At 42.2% G+C, this 22,329-nt stretch overlaps 1 protein-coding gene across 7 annotated transcripts in view; it reads left to right on the forward strand.

Annotated features, from left to right (window-relative positions):
• Nucleotides 1-20,619, forward strand: part of LOC137881036 (coiled-coil domain-containing protein 136-like) — a 21,446-nt gene extending 827 nt beyond the window's left edge. For 2 of the 7 annotated variants that reach the window (XM_068722726.1, XM_068722728.1), the window contains exons 2-10: nt 641-778; nt 7,667-7,984; nt 13,072-13,146; nt 14,140-14,442; nt 15,483-15,600; nt 16,908-17,184; nt 17,379-17,510; nt 19,216-19,328; nt 20,186-20,619. In XM_068722726.1, coding sequence (XP_068578827.1) covers nt 727-778; nt 7,667-7,984; nt 13,072-13,146; nt 14,140-14,442; nt 15,483-15,600; nt 16,908-17,184; nt 17,379-17,510; nt 19,216-19,328; nt 20,186-20,198 — 1,401 coding nt within the window. In that variant the 5' untranslated portion in view covers nt 641-726 and the 3' untranslated portion in view covers nt 20,199-20,619. Of the gene's footprint in view, nt 1-407; nt 509-640; nt 779-943; nt 1,197-7,666; nt 7,985-13,071; nt 13,147-14,139; nt 14,443-15,482; nt 15,601-16,907; nt 17,185-17,378; nt 17,511-19,215; nt 19,329-20,185 lie in introns of those variants that run through there. The other 5 variants (XR_011103845.1, XM_068722725.1, XM_068722729.1 and 2 more) reach the window with 5 other exon arrangements.
• The last annotated feature ends 1,710 nt before the right edge of the window (nt 20,620-22,329 follow it).

The raw sequence follows: 22,329 nt of genomic DNA on the forward strand, positions 1-22,329 counted from the left end.
GAGAGCTACTGTTTTGCCAACTCTGTCACACTGGAGCTCTCAAATGATTTAACACTTCATAAGGTCTATGATATCAAAGGGAAACTCCAAGATTTCCATATTCAATTTAATTTCTGGAAACTATGAGGAAACTAGATCAACAATAAATGATCTGTATCTTAATATGGGCCTTATTAATGTAAGTGTGATGATACAGGCATTGTATTAGTTTTAGTGGAGGGAAAGGACGAAAGAGGCACTGAAAAAGGCGAAGAAGTTGAATCAAGTGCTAAAAAAAGAGTGTAAACCAGGCAGGTAGAGAGAGAGAGAGAGAGAGAGAGAGAGAGAGAGAGAGAGAGAGAGAGAGAGAGAGAGGGAGGTCTGCGAAGGGAGACGTCTGGAAAACAGCATCTTTCCCTCCACTCTGCTCCTCCCCTCTTCCCTCTCGGCATCTCTCCCACGCTCTAGAGCTCAGCCTTCAGCTCCCCGTATCCTCCCTAAATTCTCCCGAGGTCCAGCCTGTTTTTGTGTGAGTGTGCGTAATTATGTGCATTGAAGCCTCCGCGTGTGTGTGCGAGTACTTGACGCTGTGCTCACTACTCTCTCTCTCTCTCTCTCTCTCTCTCTCTCTCTCTCTCTCTCTCTCTCTCCGTCCCTGCAGCTGAGGTGGGCGCGTGGAGCCTCTGACCCTCTCTCGCCCACTCTACTTATCTGTCTCTCCCTCTTTGCTGCAGCTACAGGGGGGCTATGGATGGACTGCGTTTACCTCCACTCATCGAGGAGGCTTTGGACTCTACAGGTCTGTGCAGCTGTTTTTATCGCTGTCTGTTTACGATTTTGTGCAGTCGGATGTGTGTGTGTGTGTGTGTGTGTGTGTGTGTGTGTGTGTGTGTGTGTGTGTGTGTGTGTGTGTGTGTGTGTGCTTGTGTGTTTTCAGCACCGCGCTAACAGATCAAGATCAGGGGTCGATGCTTATCTCTGCTGAGGAAGAGTGTTTACTCCTGAAGTGAGGGATGGGGCGGTGAACTGAGGAGGCGGAGGAGATGGAGAGAGGTGGTCAGGTGGTAGGAAGCGGGGAGGTGGGAGCTCGTCGTCTTTATTAGGAGCTGTGGTCGAGCTGACAGACTGACTGACGACTGAGCTTTACTGTCGGCTGTGGCATCTGTGGACATTTGATGGAGGCGACATGCTGCCAGGTAATAATAGGGGGCTGGCAAGTAAGTAAATAATGCGGTCATTAGTTAGCTGTGCTGCACATGTTATTCTGAGGATGATTGAGAATTGATGCAATGTGGAGTCATGCAGTGCTGGCTGTTATTTTAGCTCAGCTTGTTTTTAAACTTTACATTTCATACTGCTTTTAGCTCGCACTTGAATTATTGTGGTTGTCGTCGTGGTTGTGTGTGGGACAGCCCCTGGTCAGCTGGTTAACATGTCCCTGAATGTGGCTCTATGATAATTTGGCACAATGCATCCTCAGAGAATCAGTACTGTGTAACTGGCTTCAGGGAGCAATGTGTGGAATGTTTTCTCGTGTCTGTGTGTCCCAACAAGGGAGAAGAGTGTGTTTCCTTCATGTTTTGAATGGTCGCGCAGACAGAGCTGCTCTGTGTGGAACACAGGGAGGAGGATGTTTATTGGTGTGGAGGGGCTCAGAGAGAACCACAGGTCAACAGCCCTTCGACCAGCCGGACAGGTTGCCCGAATCTGGCTTCCTTTTCCTGTACTGTCCTAAATTTGAACTCTCAATAACAAGTATTTGGCGGAGCCTCCCCCGAGCCCTGTAGACTTATTAAAACCACTTTTGGTCTCAATGGTAATTTCCTTTCTTATATTTATTATGCTGTAGCCTGCGTATTGACCATCATAACATGGATGCTGTCTCAGGAGAAAATTCGTCCTCCCTAATACTTCTTCCTGTTATCTTAACTCTGGAGACCTCAATGTGTTAATGTGCTTTTAAAGCTGGAACTTCAGCGTGTAGTGATGGTGAGTGTCTGGGTTAATGTAGCGTGACTCCTGATCATAAAAAGAATAAACATACAGAAAACCAAAAAAGTGATTTAGTATTACTTTGTATCTTTTTGTATTCGTGGATCTAAAAGGATTACACTTTAGTTATTCTGTCCTGGCTGAGGTCAGTCAGCTAAACATCAGTCAGGGTTCTTAGAAAAAGGGCTTTGCGCTAAACAGTAGTTTTATTTGAGGCTTTTATTTTCAATGCTTTTTGAGTCTTGCTGAGAATTAATTCCACTCTGCACTGAAAGAAATGCCTCTAAAATCTCTCGCCAATTCTACCAACAGGGAATACAGATGCTCTCACACAGACACCAATAAAACACCATCAGAAGCCGATTTGACATTTGCAAGCTGTCTGTGTGTCTTCTAACCATCCGCCACCATATTGTTCCTCCCACTTGCACGAGTCGCTGGCCATATCTCTCTCCATCCTTCTCTCTGCTTTCCCACTCAATATCTCATCCCCCTCTTTCAAACGCAATCCTCTGCTCTCTTCGGCGCCCACACACCCTCCAACGCACGCACACACACACACACACACACACACACACACACACACACACACACACACACACACACGTGCATGCGCTTGCATAGAAACACAAACCTTTGCACCTGCCAGTGCCTCGGCCCACACAGTTTTTCTCTACTGTCCTCTCCTGCTTTTCTCCGGTGTTGTGGCCTCACGTCGTGAGATTCACATCAGCAGTGTTGTTATTCCCAAAGGCTGCACAAACAGGATTTCTCTCAGCTCTCTGGAACTAATAAACAGCAAAGTTGCTGCTGTAGACAAACTTTGTAGATCCGGGAGCTGCAGAGACCTTCTGAGAAAAAAACAACAGTGTGAGATTCTATCATCAGTGTTTAATATGGCCTGGCAAATGAAAACAAACATTGCATGTTTTTCCACCCTCAGGCATCCCAGCGCCCCCCCCCCAACCTCTGCACCACCTTATCCCCGTTTCCCCCCTTCAGACTTTAGTGCTTTTTAAAGCAGGCTTTCAGGGCACTCTGCAGGCCCCTAGCAAAATTGAGTGTGCCACATGTTATTTTGTTCTATCTTGGTTGCATAATGGAACAATTCCTAAAACTTTCGGGTGACTAGAGAAGGTTCACAAACTCATGCGGCTCCTTCCTGCGGGTTATTCTATGGATTTCTAAAAACTTTTCTTCTCCCAAAGCAGAAATGCTCGGCGCCGTCAACCTGTCATTAGGGCCTCTAGGTCTTTATCCATTTCAGATTTGGCAGCTACTCCCTCTTCCCTCTGTGATTTAAGTGATGTGAAACCTTCCACGGAGATTGCTTTCAGGTGGGAGGCACTGATTTGTGTGATCACATGGATTGTTACCACACCACTTGTTTTCATGCTTTGTTCTCTGTAGCCATTCGTATCTCTGAACGGAATACGCAACAAGCACATGCACACACAAACACATCACAGCCACACGACCACTTTTATTCCTGAAAAAAAGCATCTTTTCACCGACAGTATGCACACACTGACACAGATTTTGGGCACGCTCATCTAATGAGGCCAAATTATAGCTCATTCTACAATGTATCTCTATTCCTTTGACCCACTTTCTCTTATCTTACTTTGAAAGTGCAAACATGGATTTTCCATTTAAATAACAGAACGGCTCATTAAGTCAGTCCAACTCTTTGGTGCTCATGATTCCTGTTTCTTTTCTTGTCGCCTCCTGCTGCTGTTGTTCCACAGTTTTCAGGCTCAAAGTACTGAGAGAGACAAAGAGATGACCTCGTATTAACCTCATGAGACCTCCTACCCTGTAGCTCCCTCCTCATCTCAAGCTGTTGAGTCTCACGCCGTTTGAAGTCAGAAAACCTCATATGATGCTTCACCATATGGGCTTCATGAATGACACCTGATAAAATCATTTGGGCTGCTCTGTGGGGAAAAGCTAAAAGCAGACAGACAGATTTCCATGCTTAGTAAAAGCAACAAAATAGCTTTATCACCATGGTGACTTTCCACATGGAGAAGCCCTGGGTTGTTGGTGTGCAGAGGTCACCATGGAGATGAATTAGTGTGCTGCTTCACCTGAGTGCTTCTACGTCATTTCAAGAGGAAGTGAGCAGCTCGAGTCCCCTTTATTGTCTTCTACTCCTTTTCCTCTTTTGCTCTCGCGCTGTCTCTTCGTCTTTTCCGACTCTCCATCTTTTCCGACTCTCCTTCCCTACATTATGTGTTGCTGAGGAAGAGTGCCAGTTGTAGGAGAAAAGCTACAACATCAGTGCAGGGCTGGCTTCAAAGCCGGGGTAGAGGGGTGCATTATGCATGGCCTCCTACACAGCTGCCGAGATCCACGGCATATATTTAGACCCGTGTGATCCTATATGTGTATATAAACTCATCAGAAGTGGGCCCAAGAGATCATACAACATAATGATACACGAGCCTGCATGCCGCTGTATATATTCATACACACAGGTACAAGTACAAGCGCATATGCCTACATTCATATACATTTTATGATAAATTGTAAAAATGCCGCACACATAAACAAGCACCACCTGTCTCCCCAATCCCATTTTCAAGCTTGGTCAGGCACAAGGCAACCGTCTCATCACACCTGTCGACAGCCTCCAGCTCCGTTTTCAGTGGGCTGCCATTTCTTTTCACAGCTGATTTGGCTCCAGATGTTCCTCTCAATACAGTGAAATCAGATATTTAACTAGCAGTCAGAGGGGGAGAATGGAGATGTGCTACATAGAGAAGTTCACATTTTAAATCACATAGCACCTGATTACATAAAGCAGTATGAAAAATATTGTAGCAATGTGTTACAGTGAAATTACAACTCCTTTTGGAGACATTTCTTATTCAGTAAATTGCTATCTACTCTACCACACTGTACGATTGATTTTTTTTTTGCTGCATATTTAATGTGCAGAAGTATAAGTGAAGCCGCAGTGTTTTATGGAGAAAGGCTTGCCTGTGGTGCCAGGTAAAAGCAGCTCTGTCCCACATAAACGCCTCTGTTAGCATGCCTCTGTCTGCTAAAATCCTCACTCTGCTCCGCAATTTTGCAAAGTTCAAATTTCATTACGCTCCTTACTCCATCACTGAACACTAAATCAGAGGCAAAACAAATGGCTTATGTGGCCACATTAATGCTCACATTTAATCTCAGACAGCTATTCTGAGATGCTGACAAAGAACAGTCAGTTTTGCTGGTTGTCTCCTCTCTAAAGTGGCACAATGTTTGCAGTGACATCCTCAATGTGTTTTGCTGCAGTGTGATTACAAAGGAATGTGCCGTGGCTAGATAAAGCCATCCTCTCCCCGGAGCCGTAACATCGCTCCTGAGATGACTCTCCTGCCCACCCCTGCTCTTGTATGCAAGCAGCGTCCATGTCTAATGCAAGCCCTGCGTGACTAAAGACCAGCGCTGTGCCAAGTATGCAGTGGAGTGATCACAGGTGTTGCTGCAGCTGATTCTGCTGCACAATGTATTTGACATTCACTCACAAGGTGAGGTGATAAAGCTTCCTTAAGGACTGAGATGATTAACAGGCGGTTGGGAATAGCAGGCAGGCCGACTTATGGCAACACTGAACCGATAGTTGGAGTGGTTTAATAGAGTTGGTGATGAACACAGAATAATATGTTGGTAGAGGTTGAATCCTTTGCAAAGATGTCATCAAAGGAAGTTGAAGACAGAGCAGCAGTGCAGAAAGTGTGAAAAAAGTGTGTACAAAACTTATTTCTTCCTGTAATCTGTTTGTTTCTGATCATATGTAGTTAGTAGTTTGTGCCCATCTGAGGACAGACTGAATGCTACATCTAAGCACCAATGGCTTGAGCTCAAGCTCTCAGAGTTATCACACTCCAAGCTAGAAATCGTGAAGGATTCGGATGTGAGTGACATTTATTAGGGGGCATTCATTTTGTCTCTTGATGGCCTTTAGTTGCCGCTGGCTATACAAGCAGCTCCGGCTCTCTCCCTGCCACACGGCTTCCTCCAGCTCTCTTCTGTATGACTAACTCATTACACCAGCATCAAAGTTTAATGACAAAATAGCCCAGCGCTCACGAAACCTCTCACACGCCTCTCAGGGGTTGCATTGTTTAAATTAACATTATTATGAGACATGAAGAAAGCGGCCTGCTGCTAATGTCATACAGATATAATAGGAATATGGTGCAACTGCTTGGTTGTGATGGAAATAGCTACATCTAGTGAGAGGAACAACAAGGCAGAGAAATAATTACCTCAAGAGATGGAAGCATCCCCCGAGCCAAGATTACACCGCTGAGCATCACCCTTAATTAGGTAGATCTTTAGTTAATACTTTACTGTGTCCCCTCCCCTGCTGCACCTTCTTCGCGTCACATCTGTCCGTTCTCGTCTCTCGGCAAACACCAGTCCCCTCTCCCATCCTCGCACTGCTTTCTGAGCACAAACAGCAATTTTGAGGCACTCGGAGATCACTCAAACATAAATGCGCGATGCTACACATCAATTTATTTCTGAGATTGTACTTGACCCTGCAGGGCGTGTTATTAAGAGAGAAATGTAGGACAGTGTGTGATGTAAGCCAAATTTCAAGGGCTGAGGCAGTAACTGATTAGTGAGTGATCTTTTAACCTCTAACTGCACCTGAGAACAAACTAACATTGTGGCTATAATCTCCTTTTACCTCTGGTCTTTCCTGCCTGGCAGCAAATTTAATCTGACTAATGGAAAAAGCTTTTTCTTCCTAGTCAAACGGGAATTTACCGTCATGATGTCCTTCCTTCCAGTTTTGTAACCCGCTCTGCATTCATCTTTGCAGAACTAGCAAACAACAGCGGTTAGTGTCAAATCAAATCTATTAGTATTAGTCTATCTTCATCATATACAATGTCTCATTGGGCTTTACAAACCCACAATAACAACAGCTCAGTCCAGACTTTCTGCAAAGACGAAGAAAACCAACACAAAAAAAGAAAAAGAAAAATGGCAGATGACCATGTAATGTGACACAGTGTGATACCAGAGAGAGATGTGTGTTTGTCACATCTCTTACTATGAGTGGTAGCTCGGGTTATTATGGACTTGGCGATGCATTGCTGAGTGGTGAGTCATAGTGATTGCTTCAGCATACAGGCCCACCTCCCCCCTTCTCTCCCTGCATTGTGTCAGCTAACTCACTCCACCTACTGGTCAGACATTTAAATTCAATAGAGGAATGTAAAACATATGTGAATTAACATTGTAATTAAGTGTCATCAACACGTAGTATGTACTAATGACATCTCACTTAACAACCACATAGCGTCAAAGCTTTGCCACACACGAGACATGTTTCAACATCTATATTTTTAATGCGTTATTCCCGACAAGAATGGAGTTCTTGATTCCTTTCTTTGAAAACCTCAGCTCTAATCTCATAAGAGGGCTATCAGTAGTTTTGTATATTTAAATCAGAGTGTTAAATTGAGGTACATGAGTGGAATAGAAGTTGGTGTTCAAAGAACTCAGTGCCACTTTAATCACAAGATGGTGCTGTTGATTCAAAAGAAAACACAGTCTGTGTTGTGTTTAAAGCGTGACTGAATTAAAGCTGATGGCAGAGCGGCCTTCGAATCTCCTCTCCTCTCTTTCCCTCTCTTCACCTATCAGGCATCCCTTTCTAATACCGCTATCATTTTGTCATCAGATGACTCGTGCGATCTGAAAGCAGAGTGCAGCCCCACCATGGACAACAACATCACAGCGAAGGAGAGAGGCGTGCTGGAGGAGAACAACGAGAAGGAGGAGATGGACCAGGAGAGAACTCAGGAGGAGGAGGGGGAAGAGAGGAAGCTGAAGGAGGAGGAAGGCGAAGGGGAGGAGAAGATGAAGAACGAGCAGGAACCGCTGACAGAGGAGCAGGAGCTGGAGGAGCTGAGGGCCCAGGTGCTACAGCTGCTGCTGGAGCTGGATGATGCCAGAGAGACCTCCAACAAACACCAGGAGGGCTTCCATGAGCTGCAAGGTGAGACTTACAGCCTTGGAAATAACTGTATACTAATTATTCATTATTTAATGCTTTGAAATCAAAATCTATGGAACCAAATGCAAACATCTTCCACGTATCCTAAATCCCGTCATCCTGGCCAAATTTGCTTTCCTTTATGACTATTAGTCATGACAATATTTTACTCACCACCTCAGCTATGGAGATTTGTGTTATGAGAAATTACAGCTATCGGGGGCAAAGAGCCGAAAAAGCAAACGCTTTCCCAAAAACTTAAAAAGGAATCCTCTCAAATACTTATATATTTTTGGAATATCTTGGAAATCTCTATAGCTCTTGTAGTGAACTGCATAGCAGATGTTGCGCAATTAGCCACAACTAGAATCTCCCGTAACCTTTAATCGTGTCGTGGGTTAGGGTTAATCTGCACAGTGTGTCCTTAGCGTAAACACGGTTGACCAAAAAGTGGATACATCATGCTATGCACGGGTCAGTTTCACCATGGTGGATGAACGTGCATTTATATAGCAGCTTTCTAGTCTTTAGACAACTCAGATCGCTTTAAACTACAAATCAACATTCACCCATTCACACACATATTCATACAATGATGGCAGAGGCTGCCATACAGACAACTGCTCATTATCTAATTTATTTGCTCGATGGGTCTCATTTCTCTGCATCTGACCAATATTACGACATTTTTTGAGTCCCAGTTTCTCAAATCTCTGCAATGGAGGTGATGGGTGAAATGTTATCTAGATCAATAAAGTGGACATATTGTGAGAATCAGATCCTGATTACTGTAAAAGCAAAGTGTGGGTTTCTGGCACAACTTCACCTGCAGCCAAGGTGCACAGAGAAGGGAAAGTTCTGAACTCCAGCAACACTTATAGTATATAAATTATATTGTAAGACCAATGCGTTTCAGCTCGTGGCCTTCGGGTCAACAATCAGATCCATTTTTTCTTTTTAAGCAAAACACAATAAAAAAATATCACAATTACAGTTTTTTGCGATTGATAACAAACTTGTTACAGAATCAAAACTCTACCTCAAATGAGCCAAATAAGACAACACTTGGAGATAAACATCTCACTTCTATGACGCACATGCAACATTTTAATAACTCTTTCAAAGCAGCTACATCACACTGATGTAATCTAAACAAAACCCTGCTGCCTTTAGGGCTTTGAATACCTTTTTGATTTCATCATAAAGATAATACATCTAGTCATTTGGTCCCAATTAACACAAATATATGCAGGTTTTTACCAAAACAACAACAACAACAACACAGAAAGGAGAATTACAGTACATTACAGTTTTTCTTGATTGCTTTGATGCAGCAGTCAACTCAAACTCCACATTTTCAAAACAGTTAACACACAGGCCAAAACAGTGGCACTCATGGTCGAAATGACACATTTTGTTTGCAAAAGGCTCTAACCGTGCCAAAACATTTAAAATATGCAACAAAAGCAAATTTTGCCTTCAAACAACACAACTTGCAAACAAGTGTATGAGCTCTTCCAATCAACCATTACACAGTGGACAACAAAATACAAAATACAGCACTCAGTGCGAATCAGTGCACCATTGCTTGTCATTGTAGCCAATTACTGTACGTAGCTTTCATGCCAGTGCCATTTGTTGTCAAATTTGCCTTCTTGCAAAGAATTGGATCCAGAATCAGAAATGCTTTGATGCAAATTTTATTGATTCCATTGATTCTTTTTTTCAAACTGTGGCTGAAAACTGAAATACTTTAAATATTACACAAAATACATGTAAACCAAAATAAAATCTATTACAGTAAAGTATAAGAAATAGCCACTATTGATACTCAGTCTCTTCTGTCTTGACGATGGGGCCACATGGCCTCATCCACATCACATTCAATATCCTCTCTTGCAATGCACCGAGGGAAAAATCTTCTTGCATGCCTTATCCAACCTTGACATTCCTCTGCACCTATTTCTTGGGCAGCAGCAGTCATTGCATTCAGCAAGGGCATCTGCTCATAGGGACGGTGATCATAAACCTTCCAGCCCTCTCTCCTCAGGTGGGATCAGCCTGTCATGAAGTGCATTCAGGAATATTATGAGGCGCTCGGTGTTGTATGGGCCAATAGTGGGGATATGGCATAGGACACCATCATTGGAGATGGCAGCACACATGGTTATGTTGGCGCCCCTCTGTCCTGGAACTGTGATAGTGGCCCTGTACCCAATGAGGTTCCTTCCACGTCTCCTTACTTTACAGAGATTGAAGCCGGCTTCATCAACATAAATGAAGACATGATGTGGCCCCTCAGCTTCAAGCTCCATTATTCTCTAAGTAAAAAAAGGCAAAATGACAATGAAAAGTGACTCCAGTTGACTCTAACTGCATGATATGACAAGGCATTACAGTATACTGTAGTAATGTTTCCTTACCTCCACATATTGGCATCTGGCCTCCTTCACAACGTCAGAGTTCTTTTGAAATGGAACTGTATAGAGCTGCTTCATGGCCATATGGTTCCTTCTTAGGATGCGGTCAATGGTGGTCACACTCACGTTGTTGATGTTCCTAAACATGCCCTGATCTGCGATCACTGCTGCCCTGATTTCACGCAGCCTTATGGCATTGTTCTGACAATGGATGCAACAGTGTTTCTGTTTAGCACAGGTTGGACTCTTTGTCCAGCCTCTCTCAGTGAAAGACCATGATTGATAACGTGATCAATAACAGTTGCCCGAATTTCATCAGAAACCTGAGCCCTTCCAACTATACCTCCACCTCGCACTCGGACTCCTCTTCCTCGGACCCCTCTACCTCTTACTCTCACTCTCATCTGCCTTAGACCTCTTCCATCCATGTTGGCAAAGAACAACCCAGACGCTGCACCTTTTAAGGCCTGCAGACTGATTGCTAATTGCAGATTTGTGTGAAGGAGTGTCAAACAGGTGCTTCAGTGATTTCATACTGATGTAGGTAGTTTCTAATAGTTAGGAACAGATGGTTTCTTTTTGGTTACCATAGCTAAAACAATGGAGTTTGGACTGCTTGAATGACATCCGTGTTAACTGTTCTGCAAAAGGGTGGGGAAAATGTGTCAATCCAATGAGAAAGGGTTAACACATTTGCAAGAGGTGTCTTGTGCTCTGCTGAGACAGTGACGATGAAAACCGAGTGGATCCCAGTTTCTTTAAGCAGGTCAAAGCAATCAAGAAAAACTGTAATCAAACAAGATGTTACTGTTATCTGTACAAAATACTAATAAAAGTAAAATTACTGTGCAGTGGTAAACAAAAAAAAGTAATGTAAGGGTTGGTGGATGGTTTTGGGTCCTACCTTCTCTTGGGGTCTAACCATCACCTCCTTTCTTTTGCACCTCCTCCTCCTCCTCCTCCTCCTCCTCATCATCATCATCATCATCATCATCAGCCTCTCATCCTCATCCTTGTGCTCTTACTGCCTCCATGTTTGAAAGTCTTCACAAAAGAGGTGACCTTACCTGAGGTCTATTTGCAGTGCTAATGCTCAAACTGATTGGTGTTCAATTACGTTTAAGTGTTTTTGTGTGTGTGTGTGTGTGTTTGAATACCTGTTATGTTTTTCATTTTGAATAGAAGTGTTTCCCCAATGATTGCAAGAGATTTCACTCTTGAACGTGTGTGTCTAATGTACGAAACAGTGTGTAGTGCTTTGTAAAAAGTGCAAAGCAGAAAATGTGTTTGTGGTGAAAAAAGGTTAAGGTTTCACTGAGCAAGCAATTACAAAATTGTAAGTGAAACTGAAATGAACATAGCTACTGCATTGTACTTTAAATATTTGACACTATATAGCAATTAAAGTCCTCTGACTCTCTCTCTGCAACATTGTTCTCCATTGCTGTGCACACAAAGAGTGCTCAAGCTCTGATATCTAAGTGGTCTCATTGGTTACAGGTGTTTTCTAATTGTGTGTTCTGATAATTGAAGTGTTGTTTCAGTGGCAGTGATAAGCAAACACACAGACTTATTTTTTGAACAATGTGTCAAATGTAGATAACCGTGTGTAGTTACTTGCATTTTAGAAACTTGGTGCTATGCGCTTATAGTTTAGCATACCTGGTCAATAAATGAGGCTACGTGAGTTTGTGGTTTCAATAATTATGCCACAAGCATAATTTTTTGGTGTAAAACTAAACACTAACATTTTTGGTGCTTTTTTAATTAACTTCAGTTAAGCTGTAAATTGTCAGGACTGGAAGACCTCAACCTTAATTTTGCGATTCTTTACAGACAGCCACAGAAGAAAACCCCTGTCCTCTCTATCCGGACAGCTTAACTTTCCACCGGAGACATCTCCTGTTTGTCACAATATAGTTGAACACGTAGAAGCGTAAATGTTTATATGCGGTCACTGACACAGTTCCTCATCATGGGCGCTAAATGGAGCATCGCTTCATAGCTTAGAAATGATGAGCTTAACGTTCAGGGACGTTCAGTGCTACAGAGAACTCAGTGTGTGTGTGTGTGTGTGTTTGCGTATATATGAGTGTGTGTTTATGACTGTGTGTCACGCTAAAAGACATGGCATGGTGAGCTCAGATGTTTGTTTGGCAGCGGTAGAGGCATTCTTCAGACAACTGCGCGCATGCTGAGGGAAGCTTCCAGACTGGGTGTCCTAGACCACAACGAGGAATCTCTTTTGGTCAACTCCCACTGGGAACAGTCAGCTGTTCATGCTGCTGACAGCTGTTGTGGGGGGGGGGGGGGGGGGGGGGGGGGGTGTAGGGGTCCTGAGTGTAAATGGTCAAAGAATTACATCAGGGAAGTAGAAATTATGATTATCATTATGATGATTGTTAATACAAGCTGCTCATTTTATTTTGTCTCGTTATTTTGTCGTATACATATAGGATATTTATAAAACTGATATAGTAACACATCTTACACTAATACTGATGGTTCGGCTCATGTTGTATTGTAACACACAGAACTGCTTGTGTCATTCAGTCATGCCTCAAGGTTGAACCGCTAATCAAGTTGTCATCTTTCAATTGGCCTGCTGAACTGACATTTCCTCTTATCTCTCTACCCACTCCCCTCCCCTCCTCCACTCCTCTCCACCAGGTCTGTTGGAGGATGAGCGTCTGGCAAGTGCCCATCAAGCTGAAGCCTTCACACGACAGATCCAGAATCTACAGGGTATCGACATAATAAAAGTGCTCTGGAGTGAAGCTCTGTTCTTTGAAATAACCCAGACAATAACTATTGCTATTCCCCGAAAACAGGAAAAATCAATCAAACATTCAAATCAGCTTTTGCTCAGATAGTATGTTGGGATGTGACTGACTAGAAAATGTTAAATGCTTGCAATCATCTGCCTTATTGATTCGGGGGCAATTCATTTCTTGTGACCATTTTGAAAAAAATTATATTTTACGTAAAGAAATCATTCACACAGAGACACAATTATTCCTCAGAAATCCTTATTGAGATTTGAGCTCAATCATGAGTGATCAATAAAACACACCTCAGAACCAACACAATACCAAAAAAAAAACAAGGAGTAAGAAAAAAGAAAGAAAGGAAACAAAATCTTTACACAAAAAGAGACAATTGAATATAGAAAATGGAGGAGCTGAGCTTAGTTTTTTAAGCTACGACTTTTTTTTCACTCAGTTGGGGAACTGACAAACTATTTTATGATGCATCTGCATGCACGAATTATGTCCGAAGTGTTTAATCAAGTAATTACTGGTTTTACTGCCATTACCCTTTATTATTGCTCTTGTTGTTGAATATTTTCCTTTCCTGAAAATACTAAGCCAACAATCTGAATCTGACCCTGAGAAAAAGGTCTGTTACCATCAGTTACATCAGCTCCTCTTTCAAACAGTACCCACACACACACACACACACACACACACACACACACACACACACACACACACACACACACACACACACACACATGCAAGAACACACCACCCACACACACAAACACATGCAGGCCCACTGATGCAAAACCTCAGGTAAGATCATATACACACACACACACACACACACACACACACACACACACACACACACACACACACACACACACGCGCGCGCACACACACATGCACACACACATTTATACACCTATACTGATACTGCAGTCTAACCCACATTGCCCTCCTCCTCTCCCCACAGCCCAGCTGCGTTCTGTGCAGGAGGAGATGGACAGCTTGGAGGAGGAGAAGGAGAGCGAGCTGGCCGAGGCCCAGGAGGAGCTGCGTGTTGCTCAGGAGGAGGTGTTCCTGCTCCAACAGGCGGCAGAGGAGGCGGCGGCAGAGAGGGAGAATGACATCGCCTCGCTGCAGGAGGAGCTGTGTCGCCGGCGGGTCGAGCTGCAGCGCCTCAGCGAGGAGACCCAGGAGTACGAGCTGGAGATCACCACGTTGAGGGCCGAGATCAGCATGAAGAGCCAGCGCAGGGATGCCGAGAGGAGAGAGGGTGAGGGACGAGGAGCGTCGAGTAGATGCGTGTAGATGGATGCCAGGGAAAGGGATGAACTGATGTAGGCCTGTTGTTTTATTACAGTAGGTCTCAAGAAAACACAAGAAGTCTTGGTGTGCAACTTATCTTCATACCTTGTCCAAACAGCCATCATGCCCATGGTCATAGCCCATGATCAGTCTTTGTTGCTGATATTATGAAAACAAAGCATGATGCTATGAATGTTCTTATTCCATGCTCACATCAGGTTAGCATCCCACAGTCAAGCACGTAAATCATTTGAGGGGTTTAATAAATATTACAAATTACAAATGTGGTCGCTGAGTGCTGCAAGGGGAGTGGTGTGTGTGTGTGTGTGTGTGCAGATGTGTGTGTGTGTGTGTGTGTGTGTGCAGATGTGTGTGTGTGTGTGTGTGTGTGTGCAGATGTGTGTGTGAGGATACCAGGGACATGAAGTCATGAGGGGGAGGGATACGCACTTCTAACACATGATATCATCGCTGGGCTCCGCAGCTGAGCCTCGGGTGGGACTGAGGGAGAGGAGTTCATGTTATATAATTGTCAGGCTCTTTCATCACATCAGCCAAAATGTATTTCATATGCAAGTACAATCTGACTCACAGTTGGCATTTATTTTAAAGCAATAGTTTAACATTTTGACCAAAGCAACTGGTCCCAGCAAAGAAGTAGTTCGGCACCTAAAACCTGCATAACACGTCTTTTTCAATTAATTTTTTTTGTAAAACAAGATATAATATTTTGATCAGTGAGCGTTAGAGCCAGGCTAGCTGTTTACCCCCGTCTCCAGTCTTTATGTTGAGCTAAGCTAACCAGCCGCTGATGGTAGCTTCATATTTAACAGGTAGACATGAGAGTGATGTCAAGCTTCTCATCTAATTCTCGTCAAGAAAGCGCAAACACAAGCTATTCCTTAAATACATTCCATACGTGCAGTAATGATGTTAAAGCCTCAGTCAGTGACATTATAGATGAGCTCAGCTGACCTCTTCCATCTCTGACCTTCCTTGTTCTGTCAGGTGACGTGGACCTGCTGAAGGAGGAGTGCCGTACGCTGAGGGAGGAGTGTCAGACCCTGAAGGAGGACAACACACGTCTCTCTGAGAGGCTGCAGCTGCTGCAGAGACAGAGGACATGGTGAGAGGTCAATGACTGTTCACTCGTCAGCTGTGCTTACTAGTTCAGCTGGACGGGATACCCTCTGGAATACTACACTACCCACAGGCGTTCACGTCATGTCTCATTTAGAAAAGACTGCTAGGCCACCTGTTCAATCACTTAACAACATCATGCGAGGGATTACACATAAATATATTAATTGATAAGTAGATTGACAGAGAATTAATCAATGACAATTTTGAGATTGAAAGTTCATTCTCGACGTTTAAAAAACATTAAGCCGTTAAAACCCACTTAGGCAGTTCTCATTCACCAGTGTTTATATATTTGGGATTTGTTCTTAGGTGAGAACACACAGAGCACACTTACACACATTTGAGTGCTGATATGTTTGTAGATAATATATTTGTACTGCATTTTCATCAACTCTACAGTTTCTGTAGATACGTTTCTTTGGATCTTTTTCAAGAAGAAATATAAAAGAAACAGGAAGATATTGATGATTGAGGCCCAATCTCCACACAGGATCTATTTAGTAGCTGTTATGTTTTTTTCTTCCTCAGCAGACGGGGAACTGGGTGTCCTCCATCTGCTGAGGAAGATCTTGTGATACATCGAACGCAAAAGCCAACTTTATTTATAGCGCTGTTCTAAAGATAAGTTACGCAGTGCTTGACAGGAAGAAGATAAGGGAAACGGGGAGTCAGAAGAAACAAAGAAGACAATACATACAAAACGGAGAAATAACTTTGAGAAAAAAACATCGAGAAAAACAGCTGAGAAGTCCCAACAGCATAAGCATGATGACCATAACAGTTACTGGACCATGTGGCGGGACAACAATTTAGAATGACGATTAATCAAATTTAATTAATCAAGCAAAAATACCAAATATTGTTACATAGTTCCATGCTTTTCTCTTTTTTGTATCTTATTGAATTTAATTCAAAACAAGCAATTATACTGTGATGGGCCTTTTCCATTGTTTTCTGACATTTTATAGACTAAACAATTAACTGATAATAAAAAACGAATCATTTTATTAGTCAAAATGAAAATAATCTTGTTGTCTTATTCAAGGATGGCTAGATCCATTTGGTGGCATGTCTGTAACAGAAACTGTGTTTTCATCAGTTATCAGACTAAATGTACACCATGAGCAAATCTCTGCATGCAACTAGCTCTCTGGTTATCACATCAAATAGCACAGCAACCACAGTCAGCCTTTGATCATGGAGATGATCAGCCCATTTCTGAGCTTTCAGCTATTTCAGCTGAAACAGAAAGTTAATGCTGTATTCTTCACCATCACTCCTTTCGTCCAGTTCCAGTGTCTACCTGTCACTGAAAGAGGAAGACGTAGAGGAGGGCACAGAGGGGAAGGACATGGAGACTGGCTCGGATGAGGTCATGACAGAGAGCTACATGACCATGGCCAAGTCTGGGAACTGTCGCCTGGTGGACGCCTCCATCCAGAAGAATATTTCATTTGATGGGAAGCCCGTAACACCAACCGGCTGGAACGGAGGCATCGGGGAGATTTTCTCCCTGAGGGAGCAGCTCAAACAGGCAGAGGAGAAGGCCTCACACGTCCAGAGAGAGGTACGACGCATAATAGTGTCTAAGTAATGCATTGTGATCTGATGAGAAATATGAATAAAACATGGGCAGATTTCGCTCAACCATTACTAGCAAATGGATTTCAATCGAATACACTAAAACTTGTTTCAATAAATGCTGTCAGTCTGTCCACTGCTGTAAAAAAAAGACTGAATGTGACCTCTTGTGTCCTCCAGTGTAACGGTCTGAAGGTGGAGCTGCAGGAGCTGCAGGTACTGTATGACAGCAGTCAGAGGGAGAGGGCAGAGCTGGAGGAGGAGCTGCAGCGCTGCAAGGCAGAGCTGGAGAAGCTGTCAGGGGGGGCTCAGGTGAGGGACAGACATGAATAATACAGTAATATACAGTTGGTTTTAGAAGAAGGGAAATTGATGTGATTAATGTAGGTTTGTGCGGTTTGCTTTGCATTCCTAACTTTAGATTCCAAAAGCATCTTTAGAGTGGGCTGTCTCTTAATTCTTTGATATCAAAATGAATGTGAACTTGTCCTAGAAGTGGTTTTGAGAATTCACGGCTATAATTGCGACAAGGTTAAAGGCACTTTTTCTTTGCACCCACACTGTCAACTAACACATAACACGCCTCACATCACACGTACTGTATCCTATGTCTGTTGATCCCACTTTCTCTGTGTCTCATACTGTAGCAATATATGTTTGGATATGAACTGACCTGGCCTGTCAGCCCATATCTATTGTGTGCTTTGGGCTGGGAAACTTTCCCTCCCACTGTTTCTGTGTTCTAACTTCTCTGTGACAGCAATTATTTTTATACTGTTGTTGGACTAAAACACAAAATCTGCTAAAAAAAATATTCAGGCATTCAAGCCAAGAATGCCTATTGCTCTTGTTCTATAGAGGAAAAAGTACTGAAAGGACCTTTGCTTATTTAGATTTTGTGATGTGTATTTTCTACCTTAAGGCTACCTTCTCTTCATTTCAATAAGGTGCTGTGTGAATGTCAACTTGTAGTTAAATGAAACATGTCTAAAATAGCTAATGGAAACAATTACTTAAGTCACAGTAACACTACTGTTGCATGATAGATGTTTGAAAGCGTGGATAGTTTTGATGTGTTATTAAGTTCTCACGGGAAAATCCAAAACTCTTAACGCAAGACGCTGCTGTTCCAAATTAGTTTTCCTTTAATGTCGTTGTCCTCTGGGTTTTGCTTTTTCGACTACACAGTTTGCGAATGCAGCACAGTTTGACGCTTGAATGCACCAACCCGAGGACAATCTGTGGATTCAACTGCATTTCCACACAAAGACAGACTCAGTATTCTGCAAGTTGATTTTCACACAGCTCTAAAAGGAATGAATACCAATGGCTACCTGTAAGGAAAGAAAATATGCATTCAAAAATCTTAAAAAAACTAAACAAAAAGACAAATCTATTGGTTGGAAGCCATGCAAAGCCCTGTACTGCAATGTGGTCCTTTTGTGTAGCTAGAAACAAACAGGACTAAACCTCTGTGTTTTGTCTGCAACAGCTGTGATGAGATGTCTCTGCGTTGTGTCAAACTGTCTACCCGTGCCTGTCTCTGATGCTGTCCTTGTGCTCTGAATGTCCATGACCTCTCAGCCTGTGCGATAACAATTTTAGCAAAACATCAAAAAACAAACTACGAGGATAGAGAGACAAAAAATACCACCATATGCAAGTCACAACAATCATGTCTTTCTTTCTTTGTCACCATAACATCACACGCAGCCTAAAAATGCCACACAAGACTGCTCACACATACTCAAGTTGAGTTGATGTGTATGTCACCTTAAAGTTATGCTTTGTTTATTTAACAGGAAATGTAAATCACTCCATCACAACCTTTTCCCTCATTTCACAGCCATAGACCATGTCACACTTTTAATTTAGCAATGTGTAGTGGTGGTCCATTTGTGCTGTTGTCACAACCTTTTTTCTATCTGTGTTTTTATTATTTGGATACTTTAATCCATCCATTCATTCATTCCCTTCATTCCCATGGTCCTTGTGTTTGTTTTTATTCCCTCCTCAGAGATTCATCCATCCGTCTGAGCACCCTGTTCTCTCCATCCCCTTCATAGGAATGATTGTAATATTGGCTGTGGTCTGGTGCTGGTTGTCGGAGTTGGCGTCCCAGAGGGCAAGGTATGGGAGGAGCTTATCTCTATCTGATGCATAATGCTACATATGGTTCTTAAACACTGATTAAAGAGTCAGTTCACCCAAACTACATAAAAACAAAGTTTCTCGCATCCCATTTCTAGCTATGCAGATAGTTTTGGTTTTATTTGCTCAGGTTTTCAGATTACCGTTTGTGAGAATTCTGTCTTACCCCGATACAAGAAAACTATCAAACGTTTTCATGGGAGCCATAGAGTGTATTCTGTGAATTGTCCAGAGTAATCAGGACACAATTTCTGAAAAGAGGTGTTGCTGGATTACATTTGTTTTTTATCTCTGTTGTATTTGGATAGAGGCAAAAATATGTCACAACTTGGTTATGGCATCTGCATGGCTCAATACTGCAAGATGTTAATAAGAAAATATGTGTTATTTGAGTAAACTGACCTTTCATATAAATTATTGATTAAGATCCATCCACCATGTAGTGGTGGATGTTATGGGATGGTCTAAACTGCAGAAATGGCAAATTTGCCAGATAAAATCTTCGGTGAATGAAGGCAGATAATGACGTTAAACATTTACAGAAGGTGGACGTGGGACGGGTGGGCAGTTTGGCAAATTAGAGCAAAATATTTCCTTTTTATGGAACTGAATAAGTAATTTACAGGAATAGTTCAACATTTTCATAAGTGCCTTCTTGCCAATAGTTACATAAGAAGATTGAATGCATGGTAAAACATCTTCTCATTTAACTCTCTGTAAGGAAGTGAATAAAATCATTTTTCTAAAATGTCAAACTATTCCTTTAAAAGCCAAATACTGGCTGATGGATAGCCTGCACTGGCTCTTAACACTACTTTTGTCCTGTCTTCCCTCAGGGGAGTGAGGTAGGTTGGAACTCCATTTTGACTATCACTGCAGCCACAGCAGTGCTACTAATGATGACGAGCTTGTTGAGAGCTCTCGTCCGATGTTGATTGGATGGGCAACAACTGCACAGGGACAGAGGTGTGCTTCAGACTAGCCCTCGTTCTTCTCCTGCCATGTCTACAGACTCAACTGTAATTCTCTAAATGTGCTAGAGCTGACAGCTGTGTAGTAGGAAATGTATGGGAAATCATGTCGCCAATGAGAAGGTACTACATGCACCGAGAACGACTGCGCTCAGTCTCATCCGAGATTGAAGATGATGATGAGCTGACCTGCAGAGAGCCCACATGAGGACTGATCTCACTCCACTAAATGTATGCTAGTGCTGTGTCACTCCTCCTCTGTGTCTGTGAATTTCATTTTTCTCTCTTTTAGCAAACAATGTGATAAAAAAAAGAATTAAGATTTTGATTGTTAATGTGCACCTAATGGTTTTCCATTTATTTATTTGTTTGTTTAAGTATTGTTCATAGTTGTCTCTGATGATATTGACAAACATGGAGTCTGGACATGTAATGCACTGAAATGTACACATGCCCTTTAAATGTAAATGTTATATTAAGTTATGATAAGTTGACTATTAATTACTTGTTGCTTTCCCCCCAAATACTGAATGCAATAAATTCGACATTCTGCAAAACTGATTTAAATGTCACAAAATCTCCATAAATGAACATCATCCTATTATTACCTCCTGCCACTCTATTACTGCCCCAAACATGGAACATGTAAGCACCAATGATATTACAATGAGAACAGGTATGGCTAACTAAACACCTGTCAATCTAAGCCTAGCTTAAAGGGCTTATGTTCAAACCTTGGTTGGTGAAGCCAGCTCTACTTCACGGTGTGCAGGCTCTGTCACTTCCGCCTGCTTTACAATTAATTGTCTTGTGTCTGTCTCTGAAATCAAACAACTCCTACTTTCCTCTTATCAGTTGGACCACGATGCCAGAAAGTCTGAGCAGTGTTTCTGATTCATCTTACCTGCCCACAGCTCACTTTGAAATTCTGAAATCTTACACCCACAGCGACGTTGTTACACACACATTACGGTTTGCTGAAGTTTTGTTACAGCAGATATCTCAGCAACTTTGGGAGCCAATTGTAGAACAATCAAACTATATTAATATATTTGATGTCTAACATTTCAATGTGCAGAAATAAGCTTTTGTTCCTCTCCAGCAGGATTTAAATGGCTAGCGTCGTAGTATTGTTGTTTAGATTCATGAGGATCGCAGGTTGTTCCAGGTACTCAAGTGTGAGAATGTTGACAGCCAGCGTTTCCTTGTTTACTGACGACACGCTTTATGTAACAAACTGCAGATCTGATGAACACCGGTTGACATCCGGTCACACTTAGATTGAAACACTGATGCGTTTGAAGTAAAACATCAGGGTTTGGTAGTTGTGAAGGCATTTTAGAAATTGATATGGTTCCAAAATATGTAAATAGGAAGGTGTCAGAAAAAGTTTTAGCATTAATTACAAAAAATATAAATGTATATGTGGAAGGATTAATGTTTACATTTGTGAAACTTTTTTTGTGTGAAAAAAGCATGTTATAAAACATATAGAAGCACAATATATAATTTACGTTGATTATGTTACTTTGTATTTCATGTAAATAATTATGACATAGAGTACTATGGGAGAGATATTTCTTAATCCATTTGTACTAGCTTTGTAGAATTCTATTCTATTCTACAATAGTTTATTCTATTTTGAAAGAGCATCGTATATTTGATAGCCAAATTATATGCTGTGTAAATGTTTATTTATGGTGACGTTTCTCAGAAGAACGGCTAGCATCGCTAATCATTTTCAGTACCTCTCTGTTCGAAGGTGGTGTAGTCATTGCATGCATTTAGATTGCATTTGACCTTAGTTGCTATGAGCAATATGACTCGATAATTTTAGAGATTTTCTGAAACATTTGTCACTAAGCAGAACCTTGATAAACAATGCCTGACCTGTTATGTCTGCACATGAAAACATACTGTGGAAATGATCTGCCGCTGGACTGCCAATGTTGTCACTGTCTATTTACAAAATGATCAGTTTGCAATAGAAATTAGATTCCCATTGACTG

This window comes from Cebidichthys violaceus, unplaced genomic scaffold (assembly GCF_023349555.1).
Source record: "Cebidichthys violaceus isolate CVI_PGR_0920_01 unplaced genomic scaffold, fCebVio1.0.p SCAF_3, whole genome shotgun sequence".
Lineage (NCBI taxonomy): Eukaryota > Metazoa > Chordata > Actinopteri > Perciformes > Stichaeidae > Cebidichthys > Cebidichthys violaceus.